This window comes from Narcine bancroftii, chromosome 7 (assembly GCF_036971445.1).
Source record: "Narcine bancroftii isolate sNarBan1 chromosome 7, sNarBan1.hap1, whole genome shotgun sequence".
In the NCBI taxonomy this organism is placed as follows: Eukaryota; Metazoa; Chordata; class Chondrichthyes; order Torpediniformes; family Narcinidae; genus Narcine; species Narcine bancroftii.
Window position 1 is genome coordinate 182,009,559 of NC_091475.1, and position 17,801 is coordinate 182,027,359.

The following is a 17,801-nucleotide window of genomic DNA, read 5'->3' on the forward strand; positions in this document are numbered from 1 at the left end:
GCGCGACTCAGGTGGATAGGACAGCCCTGGCACACGTTGCCGTGTTGCACACAGGCATAGATATTGCCTCCAGCCAGCGGGTAAAATGGTAAATTGTCGTGAACAAGAATGACATTCCTTGATGCATGGTGAGCGAGCCGATGATGTCTATGTGGACATGCTCGAATCGGCATTGTGCCAGCTCGAAAGTATGGAGTGGGGCTTTTGTGTGCCGGTGTACCTTGGCGCGCTGGCACTGTAAGCAAGTTTGGGCCCAAAGGGTCACATCTCGGCGGAGACCATGCCACACAAACTTGTCGGACAGCAGGCGGACCGTGGACCTCGTGGAGGAGGGGGATAGGCCGTGAATCTGGTTGAAACCTGCTGTTGGCAGGTCATGGGTCGGATAGGTCTGGGAAAACCCGTGGAGACGTTGCACAGCAGGGATGGGCCTCTTGGTGTGAGGCAGAAATCACTAACCTTCAGGCAGATGATGGCCTTCTGGTAGGCCTGGACGTCTGCGTCTTTTGTCTGGTCCTTGGCGTGCTTGGCGACAACGAGCCCTCCTGAGGTTGTGGCGATTGTGGGTCTAATAGCACATCGGTCACTATGTTGGACTTGCCTGTGATGTTGCAAATATCCGTGGTATGCTCTGAGATGTAGGAGAGGTGCTGTGGTTGTCTCGCCGACCATGGGTCCGAGACCTGCCGAGTGCGTAGGTTAACGGTTTGTGGTCCATGTAGGCAGTGAAAATCAATACCTCTAGCATGTACCGGAAATGCCGTATCTCCAGGTACAGGGCCAACAGTTCACGGTCGAACGCGATGTATTTTTTAGCTCTGGCATTTGAAGGTGCTTTTTGAAGAAAGCAAAGGGGCGCCAGTGCTCGTTGACCCATTGCTCCAGAAGTGCGCCCACTGCTCTGACGCATCTGTTCTAAGGACTGGGGGGAGGTCGAGCCTGGGTGCACTAGTACCCTGGCCCTTGCCAGTGATGTTTTTGACGCCTGGAAGGCTTCTGTGGTTTCCTGTGTCCTCTGGAGCGTCTTGATGCCGAGCTTGCTGAGGTCAAACAGCAGCTGCATGAGGGTGGCCGCTCCTGTTAGGAAGAGATAGTAGATGTTAACCATCCCCAGGAACTCCTGCAGGCCTTCAGTCATGCTCAGCTTGGGGAAACTTTGAATGGCCTCTACCTTGTCGGGCAGTGGCATGGTTCCCTCTGGGGTGATGGGGTGTACCAAGAAGTCTATTGTCTCTAAGCTGAACTGGCACTAGGCTGGGTTCACCATGAACCCGAACTGCTGCAGTCTGTGGAAAAGGAGGGTCAGATGTGTCCTGTGAGTGCTGGCGTTGGGGCTGGTGATGAGGATGTCATCAAAGAAGACAAAGATGAATTCGAAGTCACTGCCAACCACATCCATTAGTTGCTGGAATGTCTGGGCCATGCTTTTTAGTACAAAGGTCATCTGCAGGATCTCGAAAAGGCTGAAGGATATGGTGATTGCTGTTTTTGGAACGTCGCTGTGGTGTACTGGGATCTGGTATTATCCTTTGACGAGGTCCACCTTGGAGAAAACTCGGCAACCTTGTTGCCTCGTGGCGATGTGTGGGATGGGGTATCTGTCTGGGATTGTTGCCTCGTTCAGCCGTCTATAATCGCTGCCTGGGCACCAAATGCCAGAGCTCTTCTGCACCATGTGGAGTGGGGAGGGCCATGGGCTGTTTGAATGGTGGACGATTCCCAGCTCCTCCACGGCAGCGAACTTGGCCTTGGCTTGATGGAGCTTGTCTTGTGGGAGGTGTCCGGCCAGTGCGTGCTCTGGTGGATTCGCAGTCTCTTGTGGTGCTCCATGCCATGTGGAGAGTTAGAGTCATGGAAGTTTGGAGTCAGTAAGACAGGGTACCTGGCCAGTAGGCAGGCATACTCATCTTGGTCCAGGGCTGGATCCCTAACGGCAAGAAGGAATGTTGCCACAGGGTGAGGGGGAAAGACTGGAACGTGGTAGCATTCACTAACCGGCATCTCATCATCTCCACCAGTAGTTTGTGTGCCCTTAGGAAGTCTGCTCCGAGTTGTGCCTGTCCCACGCCCGGATAGTGATCAGGCAGGTCCCGTAGTTCAGGATGGAGGATCCGTTGGCCACTTGCAGGGGGAGGCCCTTGGGGTTGTGTCTGGCCTCGAAATATGTCGGCAAGATGAGGCTGATTTCTGCGCCTGTGTCGACTGGGAAGTCCCTCTTCATCCATTGGTCTCTGAGGTGGAGTAGGCCTTTCAGAGTATTAACCATTGAGGCCACTATTGGCGGCCGGCTTGCCCATTTCCTGTCGCAGCGTTAGATTTGTTAGTAGGGTATGAGCACAGTGGGGTGCACCACCAAGCATTCTGGCCTCATCGACGGTGGTAGAAACTATTTATTATGCTTCTCTGTTCACCTGTCACATTGCTACTGTGCTTTGGCCACTGTTGGGGTTTCCGGTGGGTGGCAGTGCAGTTGGCGTAGATGGGCCGCATGTGGAGGTAGCTTTGCTGTAGGGTGCAGAAGAGCCCGTCTGGGATGCTGAAATCCATGTCCGAAACTGCTGAGGAAACGTGTACCAGCAGCTTGGAGAGGAACAGGGCCGCGAGCTCGGAGGGATTCCTGTTGTCCAAGCCCTGAATGTTTAAGATCCGAATGGTACGCTCCTGGCTGAGTTCTAGGGAGTAGAGGAGAAACTGCAGGAACTGTTTGTACTTGCGTTCCATTGGCGGGTTCTCCACGAAGGAGCTTACTTTGGCAGTGGTGGCGGCATCCAGAGTGCTGACGATGTGCCAGAACGATGTCGTCTTGGACGATTCCCCTGATGTGGAGCTTGGACTCAGGCAGTTGCAGACAGTTCCTGGGCTGGTTTGCACAGAAGGGCAGTCAGTAAATGCACGCTCACCGGGTTGGTCACAGCTGTTGCGACTGTAGTATTAATGGATTCTTGCATTCTGATGCATTTGAAGCAGGTTCCAAAACATTGGAACTGTCGGGGTCACCACTGTAATTACTGCTGCGGCAGCAGTACGAAATGAAGAGACGTCCACACGGTATGAGGGTGAATCAAAAACTGACTTTATTTTTTGAATTCGCCGTGTTGCCCAGTGGGAATGCCCACTTCAGGTGATGTATGCGTTGGGTTCCGGAAGTGACATCAGCCCGTCGCTCTATCACTCTTCGGCTGGCGGTGCGCCACACAGAAGCGGGAGGTTCCCTTAGCTTGCACGTGGCGTCAACCGCGGGCTTCTTCTCGGTAGTGAAGGAGGGCCTGCACCATCTTGGGATGGCTTACTGTTGCAGCAATTTGGCCTGTCCACCTGCACGGTTGCTCGGCTTGCTGCGCCTTTAACATTTCATGTTTTCCTGATAGTTCTGAGGTGATTTAAAAATTTTGAGCTTATGGAAACATTGGGGTTCATTCAGTGGATTTCAAAAAGAGGAAATAAGAACTTTAATATGAACTAAGAAAGGTAATATTGTAGTATTGTAGCATTAGAAGAGATGGAGAGGCTGCAAAAAGATTTTAGTTCAAAACTATTAATATTTGAGTTGTGAGCCTGAGAAAGATTGTGTGGCATCAAATAGGATTAATGAACTAGTGTCATTAGGATATGGTTGGGGATTTGAATGAGCTTCAGTTTATGAAACAAAAAGGAAGTTGACAAAGAATCGGAATTGTGAAATTTGAGGATTTGTCCAACACTGAAGGATGCCACTCAGGCCAGTAAAATTTTTACTTGTTTGGAGAATGCTGGTAATGATGGTATTGATTGTTGGTTTAAAAAAAAGTGTCTGCAGATGCTGGAAGAATGCACAAAAGTGCTGGAGGTACTCAGCAAGTCATGCAGTATCGATCGAAAGCAATAGGCAGCCAAAAAAGAGCCAATGCCTGAATAAGAAGAAAGGGAATGTATTTATTGTTAACTCCTATTGTCTTTTTTACATGGTGGCAACATATTTTCTCGAAATGTTACGGTTAATTTGGTGAAGGAAATATCATAGGATTTTTGGATAGGGAGTTCTAGAATTTTGACCCAGTTATGACAAAAGAAAGTTAATACCGTATAAAAGTCCACACCCTCCCCTCCCCACCATTTTCCATATATTGTGTAAAAGTCAACCCCTCTATATTTGGTCCAAAAGTCTGGTATTTTCAACATATTGCGTGTAATAAATGGTCCCAGCTACCCGCCCATTGGAGCTCCTGACTCCTTCGGCCCAGTGCCCATCCATCGGAGCTCCTGATGCCTTGAACACTGACTTACCACCTGGTCTTGGGAGGCCGCATACCCACTGGAGCTCCCAACATCTCGAAAGCAGACTTACCACCTGGTCTTGGCCACCCACCCACCCATTGGAGCTCTCAACGCCTCAAATGTGGACTTACCACCTAGTCCCAGCTGGGCGTCCACCCATTGGAATTCCCGACTCCTCAAACAACACAGGTGCTTTCCACGGTCAAAAGTAATGCCTATGTAATAGTCAACCCCATAAATTTAACATTAAAAATGATCTACAAAACTCTATTTCTACATGAGTATATACAGTTTGTTGTCAAGGCAGTGTGAAACTTGGAGGGAAACCAGCTGATGGTAGTCTGCCTTGACCTTTTTAATAAAGATGGTGGTTTGGAAGGTGGTGTTGAAACAGCTTGAATTAATACCACATTGAGTTCTGTGGAAGGTGCACATTACAGTCTATTTGCACCAGTGATGAAGGGAATTAATATTTAATATGGTGGCCTGATTATGAATCAATCAAGCTAACTGCTTTGCACAAGAAGGTGTTGAATTTCATCAACAGTTGAAACTTTACTTATCCAGACAAGTGGCAAATACACCATCACTATCTGATTTGTGCTTTGTTAATTAGAGAAAAGTTGTCAAATGTCAGGAGGTCAATTAGTCACCACTGAATATTCAACTTCTGACTTGTTCTTATGCCCACTTTATTGTGGGTGGCATGGATAGCACTGCAGTTTGCGCAATGCTGTTACAGTGCCAGCATTTGGGACCATGGTTTGAATCCAACACTGTCTGTAAGGAGTTGGTGCATTCTCCCAGTGTCTGTATGGGTTTTTCCCCAGGAGCTCTGGTTTCCTTCCACTGTTTAGGGGTTGTAGGTCATTTGGGTATAATTGGGTGGCATGGATTCATGTACCAAAAGGGCCTGTTACTATGCTCTATGTCTAAATTAAATTGTTGAAGTGATTGTTCCAGTTAAGCTTCCATTCAGGGAATGTTGATATTTGAGGACTTGGCAATAGTATTGCCATGTATTCTTGAAACAGAAATAAATTGTACATGTGGGAATGATACTGGGTTTCATCAGAATCACTTCATGCTGCTTGTCATTGGACTCTTTTAGCATCCAGTGAGCCCAAGTGTGGGATCTTGGCTAAAGGGCTCAGACCCGAAACGTTGGTAAAGTATCTTGACCTCCTATGGGCACTACGATACCAGCTGAGCTTCTCCATCATTTCTGTGTTTTGACTACAATCACAGCGTCTGCAGACTTGTGTGTTTCATTCTTGACTATCAAGGCACTTAGGGGGTGGAGCTAACTATTTGAGGTCCAAGGCTTTCTGGCAGCTAACTTCCCATTGGTTGATCAAACAGGCAAGTATACATTCATGAACATCATAAGATTGGCAAGCTTGGTTGGCTAGATATTCGTTGTAAGAATTACCAAATGAGGATCAGGCAATAAAATAGATTTCAATTCGGTGCCTAATTAAGGGTACTTCTATTTCTATTTCTGCTCATATTATTACTTATGTCTTAGGGTTGGGGCTATTTAAATACATCAGGGAGAGAAGGATGATTGGAAGAGCCTGACAATTGTAAAATTGAAAGGACATTTAGACCGATATATAGAAAGGAAAGGTTTAAAGCAGTGGTTTTCAAACTGCCCTTCTAAACTCACATTCCACTTCAAGCAATCCTTTACTAATCACAGAGCACTTATGGCATAGGGATTGTTTAAGGTGGAATGTGAGTTTAGGGGGCAGTTTGGAAACCACTGGTTTAAAGGGATATGGGCCAAATACAGACAAATGGGATGAACTCAGGGAGACAACATAGACAAATTGGACTGAAGGGCCTGATTCCGTTTTGTAAAATTCATACTCTTTCATTCTTCTGGCTCGCTAGGGTCTTGGCAGAGGATGATCCTATCATGTTAGATTTCTGAGCTGTAGTACATCCTTTTGAGTAATTATACGGCAACAGTGGAATGCTATCAATGGGGATGTTATAGAGCCTGAACAATGATGCCAGCAAGCCAACTGTACAGTTTTGGAATGTATTTCTTGAGTGCCATTGGACTTGTTCTTAGGCAGCTGCTAAGTTTTTGAGCCTCAAGAGACGTGATGCTGGATCGTGGAGCAAAAGAAGAGCTGTTGGAAGAAGTCAACTGTTAGGTAGCATCTGTGAAGGGTGACCTTTTTAGGTTCAGACCTACATCAGGACTGAGAGGGGAAATGGAGAATGCCAGTATCAAGTGGACAGAGGATAGGGTGAGGCAGAAGCTGGCGGGTGATAGGTGGACACATGCACGCACACACGTACGTTAAGTTTAGAGTTAAAAGTTAAATAGGATTTATATTATTAATAGTTATTAGTAAAAATTATTGTTTTGAAGATCCCATTGTCTTGGTGAATTTCTATTCCTGCTGGCCTACGTCGTAACAGTGTTGGAGTTGACTGAGCTAACCATCCCTGGAATTCCCTGTTAGTCCTTGACAAGAGAGAAGGTTGCAATGTAATCTAATGCAAAAATGTGCTGGAGAAACTCAGCATGACACATAGCATTGTTTCTCGGTTTGAGTCCTTCATCAAGGTATAAGAAAAAAAGCAGGCGGGTGCCTGAATAAAATGATGGGGAGGAGCACAGGCAAGAGGCCAAATGCTGAGTGGGGGTGGGGCGGGGGCAGGAGAAAAATGCTGAAGTGATGGGGGATAGCTCTGAATGGAGAGGGAAGGGGGTAGGAAAGTGGAAAAAATGAGAGAGAGGGATGGGGAAGAGAGAGAGACAGACAAGGGATGGGACTAATGAAAACCAGAGAAGTCTATGTTAGTTTTAGTTGGAGAGTATCCAGACAGAATATTAGGTGTGTTCATCCAATTTGCAGGTGGCCTCGGTTTGGCACTGCATGAGGCCATGGACAGATATGACTGTGGGAGGGGGCACAAAATTGAAATGTGTGACCACTGGGAGGTCCCCATTATTGCAGTGGATAGAGCAAAGATGCTGAACAAAACATTCTCTGAGTCTATGTCTAGTCTTCTCCCATGTAGAGGAGGCCACAACAGGAGTACTGGATGCAGGAGATAACCCCTGAAGATTCATATGTGAAATGTTTGGAAGGACTTTTTGGGGCCCCACTGATGGTCAGGGAGACAGTGTGGGTGCAAGTGTTGTATTTCCTGCTGCTACAGGGGTAGGTACCAAGGGGCAATCAGTGGGAAGAGAAGACAAGGAAGTCTTGGAGGGACTGCAAAAGGAGGAGAGGTCAAGATGTTTTTGGTGGTGGGAGCATGTTGAAATTATGAAGGATAATATATTGGATGTGGGGTCTGGTGGGGTGATAGGTGAGGACGAGGGGAATCCTGTCCTTGTTATGTCTAGGTGTGGAGAGGACCAGAGCAAATGTGTGGTAAATAGAGGAGGTCTAGATAAAGACTGAGTTGATGATGGAAGAGGGGAAGCTGCATTTTTTTGAAAGAGGAGGACTTCTCGGATGATCTGGAATGAAAGGCCTCATCCTGGGAGAAGGTGGAGAAATTGGGAATAATAGAATCTTTACAGGATGTCAAGTGGTGTAGTCAAGGTAACTGTGAGTGTTGATGGGTTTGTAGAAAATATGCGTAGAGAGTTTGTCTCCAAAGATGGAGACATTGAGAAAATGGAGAGTTTCCAGAGATGGACTGAGTGAATTTGAAGTTGGGGTGAAAGTTAGTAGCAGACTGGTAAAGTCAAGTTCATCATGGGTACAGGAGGCAGCAGTGTAATGGAGGAAGAGTTGAGCCTTGCCTCACCAGACTTGTAGCATGGATTGTTCCACATAGCCAACATAGGTGTATGTTGGACCCATGTGGGTACCCCTGACTCCTTTGACTTGGAGAAAGTAGAATGAGGCAAAGGAGAAATTATTGAGGATGAGAACAAGTTCTGCCAGGTGATTGGGGGTGTTGGTGGAGGGGGACTGGTTGGGTCTGTTGTTGAGAAGAATCAAAGGGCTTTGATACCTTCATTATGGGGGATGGAGGTGTACAGGAATTGGATGCCCATTGTAAAAATGAGGATGTCGTGCTAAGGGAACTGGAAGTTGCTGAAGTGATGGAGAACATGTGAGGTATCGCAGATATAGGTAGGAAGGACTGGACCCAGGGACAAAGTGAAGTTGAGGTACGAGTTCGGTGGGGCAGGAGCATGCGGCAACAATGTTGGAAAAAATAAGGTTGGAGGCCTAGGAACGGAAATGACGGGAAGTGATGAAGCCAGAGATGGTGTAGGAGATGGTAGCGTAGTTTTTTCAAGGGGTAAGAATGAGGAGGTAACTGAGAGCTGTTGTTAGCCTCAGCAAATAGGGATGCCAGCCTTGTTCTAAGTCTTGTGTATTAAATTACACTCAAAGTGTTTGCAGAGTTTCTTGTTTATCTTGCCCCTTTCTAAGTTTCAGAAAAGTTTTTCAGTGTCTGATGATGCGAGATAACTTAAAACCATTAAATTTGATTTAAATCGTGAAACAAAAAAAATGAACAAGTTAAAGGTATTATGATAAAGTTATAAAAATATAAAGAGTTGAACTTGCTTTTAAATATCCATGTTGGGAATCACTGTTCAGGTGATTGGAGATTTTGATTGTCAATTGGAATGGCTAACCTTGAATTGCAGAGCTGTTTTGAAATTGGTGACATTCAGTTGGATTCATAAAAGCACAAAAAATAAGAGTTGGCCGTCTGGCTTGTAGAGATTGAACGTGGCAATAAGAATGTGGCTGGCTGATCTGGCTATGGACTCCACTCCTCTTACTTGCTTCCCCCCCTCCCCTCCCATAACCTTTAATTCATCTACCATGGAAAATCTATTTATTTATATCTTAAATATATTTCACAAAATATTTCATGACCCTCTACTGCTTCCTTGGGCAGAGAATTCAAAAGATTCATTACTCTCTTGGAGAAGCAGTTACTCTTCTGTCTTGTCTATTCCCCTGAATCATGAGGCTGTGTCCCTTTGTTCTAATCTTACCTACCAGGGGAAACAACTTTCCTGATTCAATCTTGTATATTCCTTTCATGATTTTATATGTTTCTATGGAATCCCTTATCATTCTTCTAAATTCCAATGAATATAGTGCCAAGCAATATAATCTCTCCACTCGGAATCAACCCGGTGAGCCACTTCTGCATCGTCTCCAAGGTCCCCTATTTACGACCTATGCAACTTATGACCATTTGTACATACGACTGGTAAAAAAAAGTATATATTTTTAAAAAATATATGTAACTATAAAAATTACGTGTCAGGTCCAAGGGGTGTTTATTTTGACAGACCAACATGGCGGTAGCCACAGGCTGGGAGGGCACCAAGACTCCACTGGCGGAGAATGTATTCTATATTCAGGACACGAAGGCGGTGTCAGACCCAGTGTTCGAGGTGGGGAAGGTGAGCTCAGGTCAGGTGGTGGTGGTGGACAACAGGTTTTTCCAGTGCAGGACAGGCTAGGCCAAGGACTAAGTGCCGCGGCTCCAGTTTAAGAATGTGTCGGCCTGGAGTAACATACGTCTGATTTGTGTCCATTTCGAGATCCAACCGGTCGGTCAGATGGTACTTGGATGTATGTTGGGGACCATCTGTGACCTTTTTCAAGTAAGGTGATCAGAATTGCATGTAATACTCCAGTTGCAGCCTCACTGTACCCTGTATAGTTGCTAAAGTACTTCCATGCTTTTAATGCAATCCCTCCAGCAATGAAGGCCCGTATCCAGTTGACCTTGATTATCTGTTCTAAGTGCAAACCAACCTTTTGTGATTCCTGAATAAGCATTCCTAAGTCTCTGCACCATAGGCATGCTGTCTTTCAGTATTTAACTAATAATTATTTTCCTCTCAAAGTGGATGACCTCACATTTACCAACAATGTACTCCCACATGCCAAACCCTGTCCCACTCACTTAACTTACCTAGATCTCTCTATAGACATTCCGCATCCTCTACATAATTTACTTATCTACTCAATTTAGTGTCATCAGCAAACTTTGATATGCTACACTTGATTCCCTCAAATCATTTATGTATATTGTGAAAGTTAAGGGACCAGCATCAATCCAGTAGCGCACCTAATATTGGTTAATCACCCCTCTGTCTATCCTAATATATTAAGCTGAAGTCCCTAAATCTGTTCCCAAATATATGTTAGGAAACCATCAAATCTGATTTTGTGGGTGCAATTTGTGAAAATCATACAAGTCGTAAATTGCACATAATTGTAAATTGGTAGATTGAGATAATTTGTCACTATTCAAAGAAGAAAAGTTAGATTTGGTTTGATTGCCTGATTGAAAGGCAGAGTATATAAGCAAAGTCTCAGTTTACTATTTAACTCTAGAGTCATGCATAAAGAGCCTTTTAAATATTGCACAACTGATTATTTACACATTTTATTTGGTACTTTTATAAATGCATCCTTATTAAGTTTTGCTTTCTTATTTCAGGTGCTTATTGCACATTACTTGAGTTTTAAAGTTTTGATGTTCTCAGGTGCTCAGAACAATCCACTGTAAACCGTATCAGCTGATTATGCATTCTATTTGAATGCATGTTGCTTTTGAAATCCACAAAAGCAATTGCAAGTCCTGAGAAAACAAATGGTTCTTGAAGTCTCAGTTTGCATATCCCCTTTTAAGAATTGCTATTTAATAATTGGTTTCTTTCACTTGGGGTTATTGGTCTATAGAAACAAATTTAATATTTCAACATTTAATGTTGTTCTTTGTAAAATTGACTTTTTTTTAGTTACTTTAAAATAAGAATAAAAGTGAAATTTGAATTCTCATAAAAATGTAGTGAATCACAATTCATAAGAGTTTCCATACAGTTGCATAGATTCTAGTTTTGATAAAGGTACATATTACTAATACCTGATGAACCATTTAAATAAAATTAGATTATGGTTAGGCTGTCTTTATCAGAAAGTCAATACAGTGTTTTACTGATTTTTGGAGGGTAATTGGGGAAATGACTTAAGATTAAAAACAGTACTTAGCATTTTGTATCTTGCTTCTTTTGAACAATTATCCACCAAATTTATAATACCTAAACATCACTTTTTTCATTAGTTACAGGTTAGGAGCTTCTTGAATTTTTAAAATTTTGAGGCTCCCTTAAGATTTGGAACCTAATATGATAGGGAAGATTTATAATCTTATCAGTCCCTTATGAACTACTTTCAAGATCTAGGGATAGTTCCCTGGACAGAATTTAAAAAACTATGGGAACAAGATTTTCAACAGTTAATTTTCTGAAACGACATGGGACTCTATTTTGAAGCGAGTGCATTCATCCTCTCTTTATGCTAGACACTCATATTAATACAATTTAAGATAGTACAATGGTCCCACTATTCCAAAATCCAATTGGCTAAATTCTATTCTAATCTTTATTCCAAATGTAATAAATGTATATGTGAAGAAGGTACACTGTACCATATGTTCTGGTTATGTCCCTCCAATTTTACTTGGTCTTTATTTCTTAACATTACTTTGACTCCAAGTCCTTTTCTTGCTATTTTTGGAGTAAGTACGCCAGCAGGTCTAATATTGACTGCCTTTGCCTCCCTTATCGCTAAAAGGGCCATATGAATGAGATGGAAAGATGCTGTCCCTCCCACTCATACTCAATGGATGTCTGATATGATGGCATGTCTGACTTTGGAAAAAATTATATGCTCCACTACTGAAATTAATCTTAATTTTACTTCCTATGGGGCTCCTTTCATAATTATTTTCAAAATTTGTAAGTTTAGTTTACTTCTTGACCCCATTGATTACCTTCCCTTCTTTTATTAGGTAGTAGACATGTTTAGCCAGTAGCCTCTGAAGGGAGGGGGTTGACAGTAGTATAGTTTTTTTGGTTTTTTTACTTTTAAATGTATCATAGGTCTTGACACCATTTGAATTATTATAAATAATTTAATTATTTTATTATCATGTACCTCTGTAACATTTGCTTGAATAAACAAATATAAAAATATTGAAAGAGCATTTTGTATTTGGAATTGAGCTGTAAATATTTAACTCATCTATTACAGAGTTTCTCAAAGTCAGATCACACGATCCCGAAGAAGCGATAAGACATGATGTCATTGTATCCATTGTAACTGCTGCTAAAAAGGATCTCTCACTTGTTAATGACCAACTGCTAAACTTTGTAAGAGAGAGGACGTTAGACAAACGGGTGAGAAGATTTGAAATTTTTCCTTTGAAATGCTTCCCTCTGCTGCGTATTTATGGGTAGGGAATGCATCACCAAGCTTCCGCCGACTCAAAATGTTCCCTCTATTGCTCTTGATGATGTTTACAGTTTCGAATAGCAGACCTTTGTTTTCCTTTAATCTCTTGCTCCTTTTACTCCCTTTTTCCTTTTTTAATTTTGAGAATTGATATCTTCTGAATATCATTATACAGAGAACCAGGTCTAAAGATTGTTTATCAGATGTTGTACTTCAGTGCATTGAATGAACATTTGGAACCTTGAAGATTATTTCTTTAGCCCCAGTTAAGAGGCTAGAATAAAAGATTTCTTTAATTATCAGCAATATAGGCATTATTGTGAGTTTTGCTGATGGAAGGAGAAGCAGGTATGTTTGTATAAAATAAACAAATACTGTATCTGAGTTTTCTTCCATCTTGGGGCTGCACAGCTGATGGAACAACTGCCTTGCATCACCAGAGGTTTGGGTTCAGTCCTGACCTGGGGTGGTGTCTCTGTGGAATTTTTATGTTCTACTTGTGACCTCTGAGTGCTGAAAATTGACCATAATGTGAAATTGATTGGCTTCTGTAAATTGACCCCAGTGTGTAGATGAGTGGTAGAATCTGGGAGAAGTTGATGAGAACATGGAGAGAATTTTTTAAAAATAGGATTGATGTAAAGAGTGGGGTGATGGTCAGCATGGGCTCAATAGGCTGGTTTTCTAGCTGTTTGTCTTGTATGAGCCTCCACAAAGTTGCTAATGTAAGAATGGGAACTTTGCATACACAACATGAAATATTTTAATTGACTTTTTGGGCATATATCAGAATTCGGGTCTCCTCAATGTTATCACAATGGAGTGTGCAGTCTCATCATTTTAGAACCATTGAACATGACAGCATAGAAATAGATCCCTTCACCATTTCTTGATGTGCTGAACCATTTTTCATATTTGGCATCAGCAATGTCTTGTACAACTTTACCATAACATTCTCACTATACTCAATATTTTGATTTATGAAGGCCAAAAGCTCTCTTTACAACCTTATACACCCCTGTGAGAACTTTCAGGGAATGATGCATCTGCATTCCCAGATCTCTCTGTTCAACCGCACTCCTCAGTGCCCTACCATTTACCGTGTATGTCCTTTCCCGATTTGTCCTTCCAAAATGCAACACCTTACACTTGTCTGCATTAAATTCCATCTGCCATTTTTCAGCCCATTTTTTCAGCTGGTCCAGATTCCTCTGCAAGCTTTGAAAACCTTCTTTGTTGTCCATAGTGCTTCCATTCTTAGTGTCATCTCCAAACTTGATGATCCAATTTACCACCTTAACATCTAGATCATTGATTATAGGTGACAAACAACACCAATCCCTGAGGCACATCATTAATCACAGGCATCCTGTCTGAGAAGCAATAATTACCACCACTCTATGGCTTCTGCCTTCCAGCCATTATGGAATCCAGTTTGCTACTTCACCATGAATACTGAGCATCTGAACCTTCCTGACTAACCTCCCATGTGAGACCTTGTCAAAGGCCTTACTAAAGTCCATGTAGACAACATCCACAGCCTTTCTTTTACCAACTTTCCTGGTAACCATATCAAAAAAACTCTATAAAATTGGTTAAACATGACCTATCACACATAAAGCCATGTTGACTATCCCTAATTAGTCCCTGACTATCCAAATACTTGTATATCTGATCTCTTAGAACACCTTTTGATAGTTTACCTACTGCTGATGTTAGGCTCACCATCCTATAATTTTCATGGTTACTTTTGGAGCCTTTTAAATAATGGAACAACGTGAGCTACCCCCTCCCCCCCCAACCCCCAATCCCTGAACACCACACCTGGCTAAGGGCATTTTTAATATTTCTGCCAGAACTCCTGCAATTTCTACACTAGCTTCCCTCAAAGTCTAAGGGAATATCTTGTCAGGATCTATGGATTTATGCACCCTTATTTGCTTTAAGACAGCAAGCACTATCTCCTCTAATCTGTATAGGTTCCACTGCTTGTTTTCCTTATTTCCCTTTACTCTGTGCCAGTTTCCTGAGTGAATACTGATGCAAAAAAAATCCCCATTTGAGATCTCCCCCATCTCTATTGGCTCCATTCATAGCCAACCACTCTGATCTTTGAGGGAACCAATTTTGTCCCTTGCTATTTATTTTGCTCTAATATTACTAGAAACACTCTTAGGATTTTCCTTCACATTGTCTGGCAAAATTATCATGTCTTCTTTCAGACTTCCTAATTTCTTTCTGGAGATATTTCTTGCTTTTTTTCTACATGCCTCAAATATCTCATTTGCTCCGTGTGGCCTATACCTGCTAAACACCTTCTTCTGAAGCACATTCACAATATCCCTCAAAAACCAAGGTTCTCTTTGCCTGTTAACTTTGCCTTTAATCCTGTCAGGAATGTACAAACTCTTGTGTACTCTCAAAATTTTACCGTTGAAGGTCTTCCACTTAACTTGCACATCCTTGCCCCAAAACAGCTTAACCAAATCCACACGTTCTAGATCCTTTCTCATTTCCTCAAAATTGGCCTTTCTCCAATTTAGAATCTCAACCCAAGGCCAGGCTTATCCCTCTCCATAACTAACTTGAAACTAATGGATTATGATCACTGGACCCAAAATGTTCCCCAACACATACTTTTGTCATCTGTCCTGTCTCGTTCCCTAATAGGAGTTCCAGTATTGGACTTTCTCTAGTTGGTACCTCTGTATATTGATTGAGAAAACTTTCCTGAACACATTTGACAAACTCCAAGCCATCCATATATGAGGGTCCCAGTCAATATGTGGAAAGTTAAAATATACTATCACGACCTTGTGTTTCCTGCAGCTGTCTGCTATCTTGCTACAGATTTGCTCCTCCAATTCTCGTTGACGACTGGGTCTGTAATTCAACTCCATTAGTGTAGTCATACCTTTCCCATTCCTCAGCTCCACCCATATAGCCTCAGTAGACAACTGTGATATTTTCCATGACGAGCAATGCCACTCCTCTGCCTTTCATTCTCCCCACCCCCAACACCCGTTCTATTGTGTCTAAAGCAATGAAAGCTGGAAACATTAAGCTGCCAGTCCTGCCCCTCCTACAACCAAATGTCACTAATGGCCACAATGTTATAATTCCATGTGATATTCCATGCTCCAAGTTCGCCTGCCTTTCCTACAATACTCCTTGCATTGAAATAGATACATCTGAGAATATTTCCACCACATACAACCTGTTCACTTCCAATGTTACATGCAATTTTCTCATTTTTTTCCCTCCTCCACTGCTCTATCTGCTCTTGCACTCTGGTTTCCACACCCTGCAAATCTAAACCCCCTGGAGCAGCACTCGCAAATCTTCCGGCAAGGATATTAGATCCCCCTCCAGTTCAGATGCGAATTGTTTCGTTGGAACAGGTTCTACTTTCCCTGGAAGAGAACGCAATGATCCAGAAACCTGAAGCCCTCCCTCCTACACTATGTCTTTAGCCACGTTAAGCTGCATTATCCTCCTATTTCTAACATCATTGGCAAGTGGCACTGGTAGCAATCCTGAGATCACAACCCTGGAGGTCCCTTCCTTCATCCTAGCACTAACTCCCTGAGCTCTCCTTGCAGGACCGCCTCACCCTCATACCAAATTGGACCACAACATCTGGCTGCTCACACTCCCTCCTGAGAATGCCATGAACTTGATCTGAGATATCTTGGACCCTGGCACCAAGGAGGCAACATTCCATCTGGATTCTCGATCCCTTCCACAGAACCTCTTATTTATCCCTCAAATTATGGAAACCCATATTACTATAGCTTGCCTCTCTCTTCCCTTCCCTTCGTACCCATAAAGCCAGACTCTGTGCCAGAAATTTGATTGCCATAGCGTGTCCCTGGTAGGTTCTTCCCCCACCACCACCCTCCAAACAAACCATCCAAAATGGTACATGTTATTGAGGGGAATAGCCACAGGGGTGCCCTACACTGCCTGCTTGTTCCCTTTCCCTCTCCTGACTGTCAATCATCTACTGCCTCTTTCTGCCTCCTAGGTGTGGTAGTGTACCTGTAACTCCTGTCCATCACCCCCTCTGCCTCCCGAATGATCAAGAGTTCATCCAACTCCAATTCCTTAACTTGGGTGGTCAGGAGCTGAAGTGAATGCACCTCTCGCTGATGAAGTTGTCGGGATACTGCAGTTTCCCCGATGACCCATATTCTGCAAGAGGAGTATTCCCCTGCCCTGGCTGTAATTCCCACTGTCTCTAACTAGAGGAAAAAATATGATATATAAAACCTGCCCTTACCAGTGCCTACCCACTGAATCCTTTCTGTTCCTCGAATAGAGTGGTCCCTACTTACTTCACCTTCTGCACAACCACCTCGGCCCCCTATTTGCCAAACCTTCTTGAGCCATAGTCTTTCCACACTGATTCTGTCCACTCGCCCTGTGGTGACTGCTCCAGCACACATTTCCTCACTTTTATAGTGATGCTTGGGTCTCCTGACTTTGATTGCTTAACAGCTGTTAACTGCTGATCTCTCCTTTTCAAGCCTTTGTGGTTTATGGCTTAACCAAACATCTGAAGTGATTGTGTATATACAATTGAATAATCACAATGGAGTTTAAGTTTTTTTTAATTAGGACTCAGAATTTTTTAGCAATACAGTTTACAAATTTATCCAACACTTTGTAGCCTTTTACTGTGAGTTGCCAGCTGTGAAGTCTATGTAATGAAGTTTCTTTGTCTGCTTTTCTGAAGAATTAGGTGACTAAATTCTTAACACGCACGCACTCTCACCCCCTACCTTTACATAAAATAAAACAAGATGGTGACATTTATGCCTTTCTAATTACTTTTTTGTTTTCTAATAAATACAAATGGCATCATGTCTATAAATAATACTTTTTTTTCCCCCTCCCCAGTGGAGAGTAAGAAGAGAAGCTATGATGGGGCTGGCACAGATCTATAAAAAATATTGTTTACAAGCTGAAGCAGGAAAAGAGGCTTCCAAACAAATTTCATGGATTAAGGACAAACTTCTCCATATATACTATCAAAACAGCATTGATGACAAGTACGTGATAACTTTTGGACGTAAATGTATTGCAGGTGATTGTGGCAATTCTAACTATTAAAGAAATGAAAGTTATGATTGTACCTGTTGTATGTTGAAAGTGATGGATTATGCTTGTCTAAACATTCAGAATGAATGACTAAATTAGTTCCCTACAATGTTAGGAATAATAGTAATGCTACAGGTCTTTTTTTTAATTGCAGTTGTATACTGTTGAAGAAGAATATTCCTT

General features: G+C 42.8%; 1 protein-coding gene across 8 annotated transcripts in view; it reads left to right on the plus strand.

Moving 5' to 3' along the window:
• The window catches only part of pds5b (PDS5 cohesin associated factor B), a 275,445-nt gene that overhangs the window by 124,904 nt on the left and 132,740 nt on the right, over nucleotides 1-17,801 (plus strand). For all 8 annotated transcript variants that reach the window (XM_069891626.1, XM_069891625.1, XM_069891623.1 and 5 more), the window contains 2 exons: nucleotides 12,315-12,460; nucleotides 17,418-17,569. In XM_069891626.1, coding sequence (XP_069747727.1) covers nucleotides 12,315-12,460; nucleotides 17,418-17,569 — 298 coding nt within the window. The remainder of the gene's footprint in view (nucleotides 1-12,314; nucleotides 12,461-17,417; nucleotides 17,570-17,801) is intronic.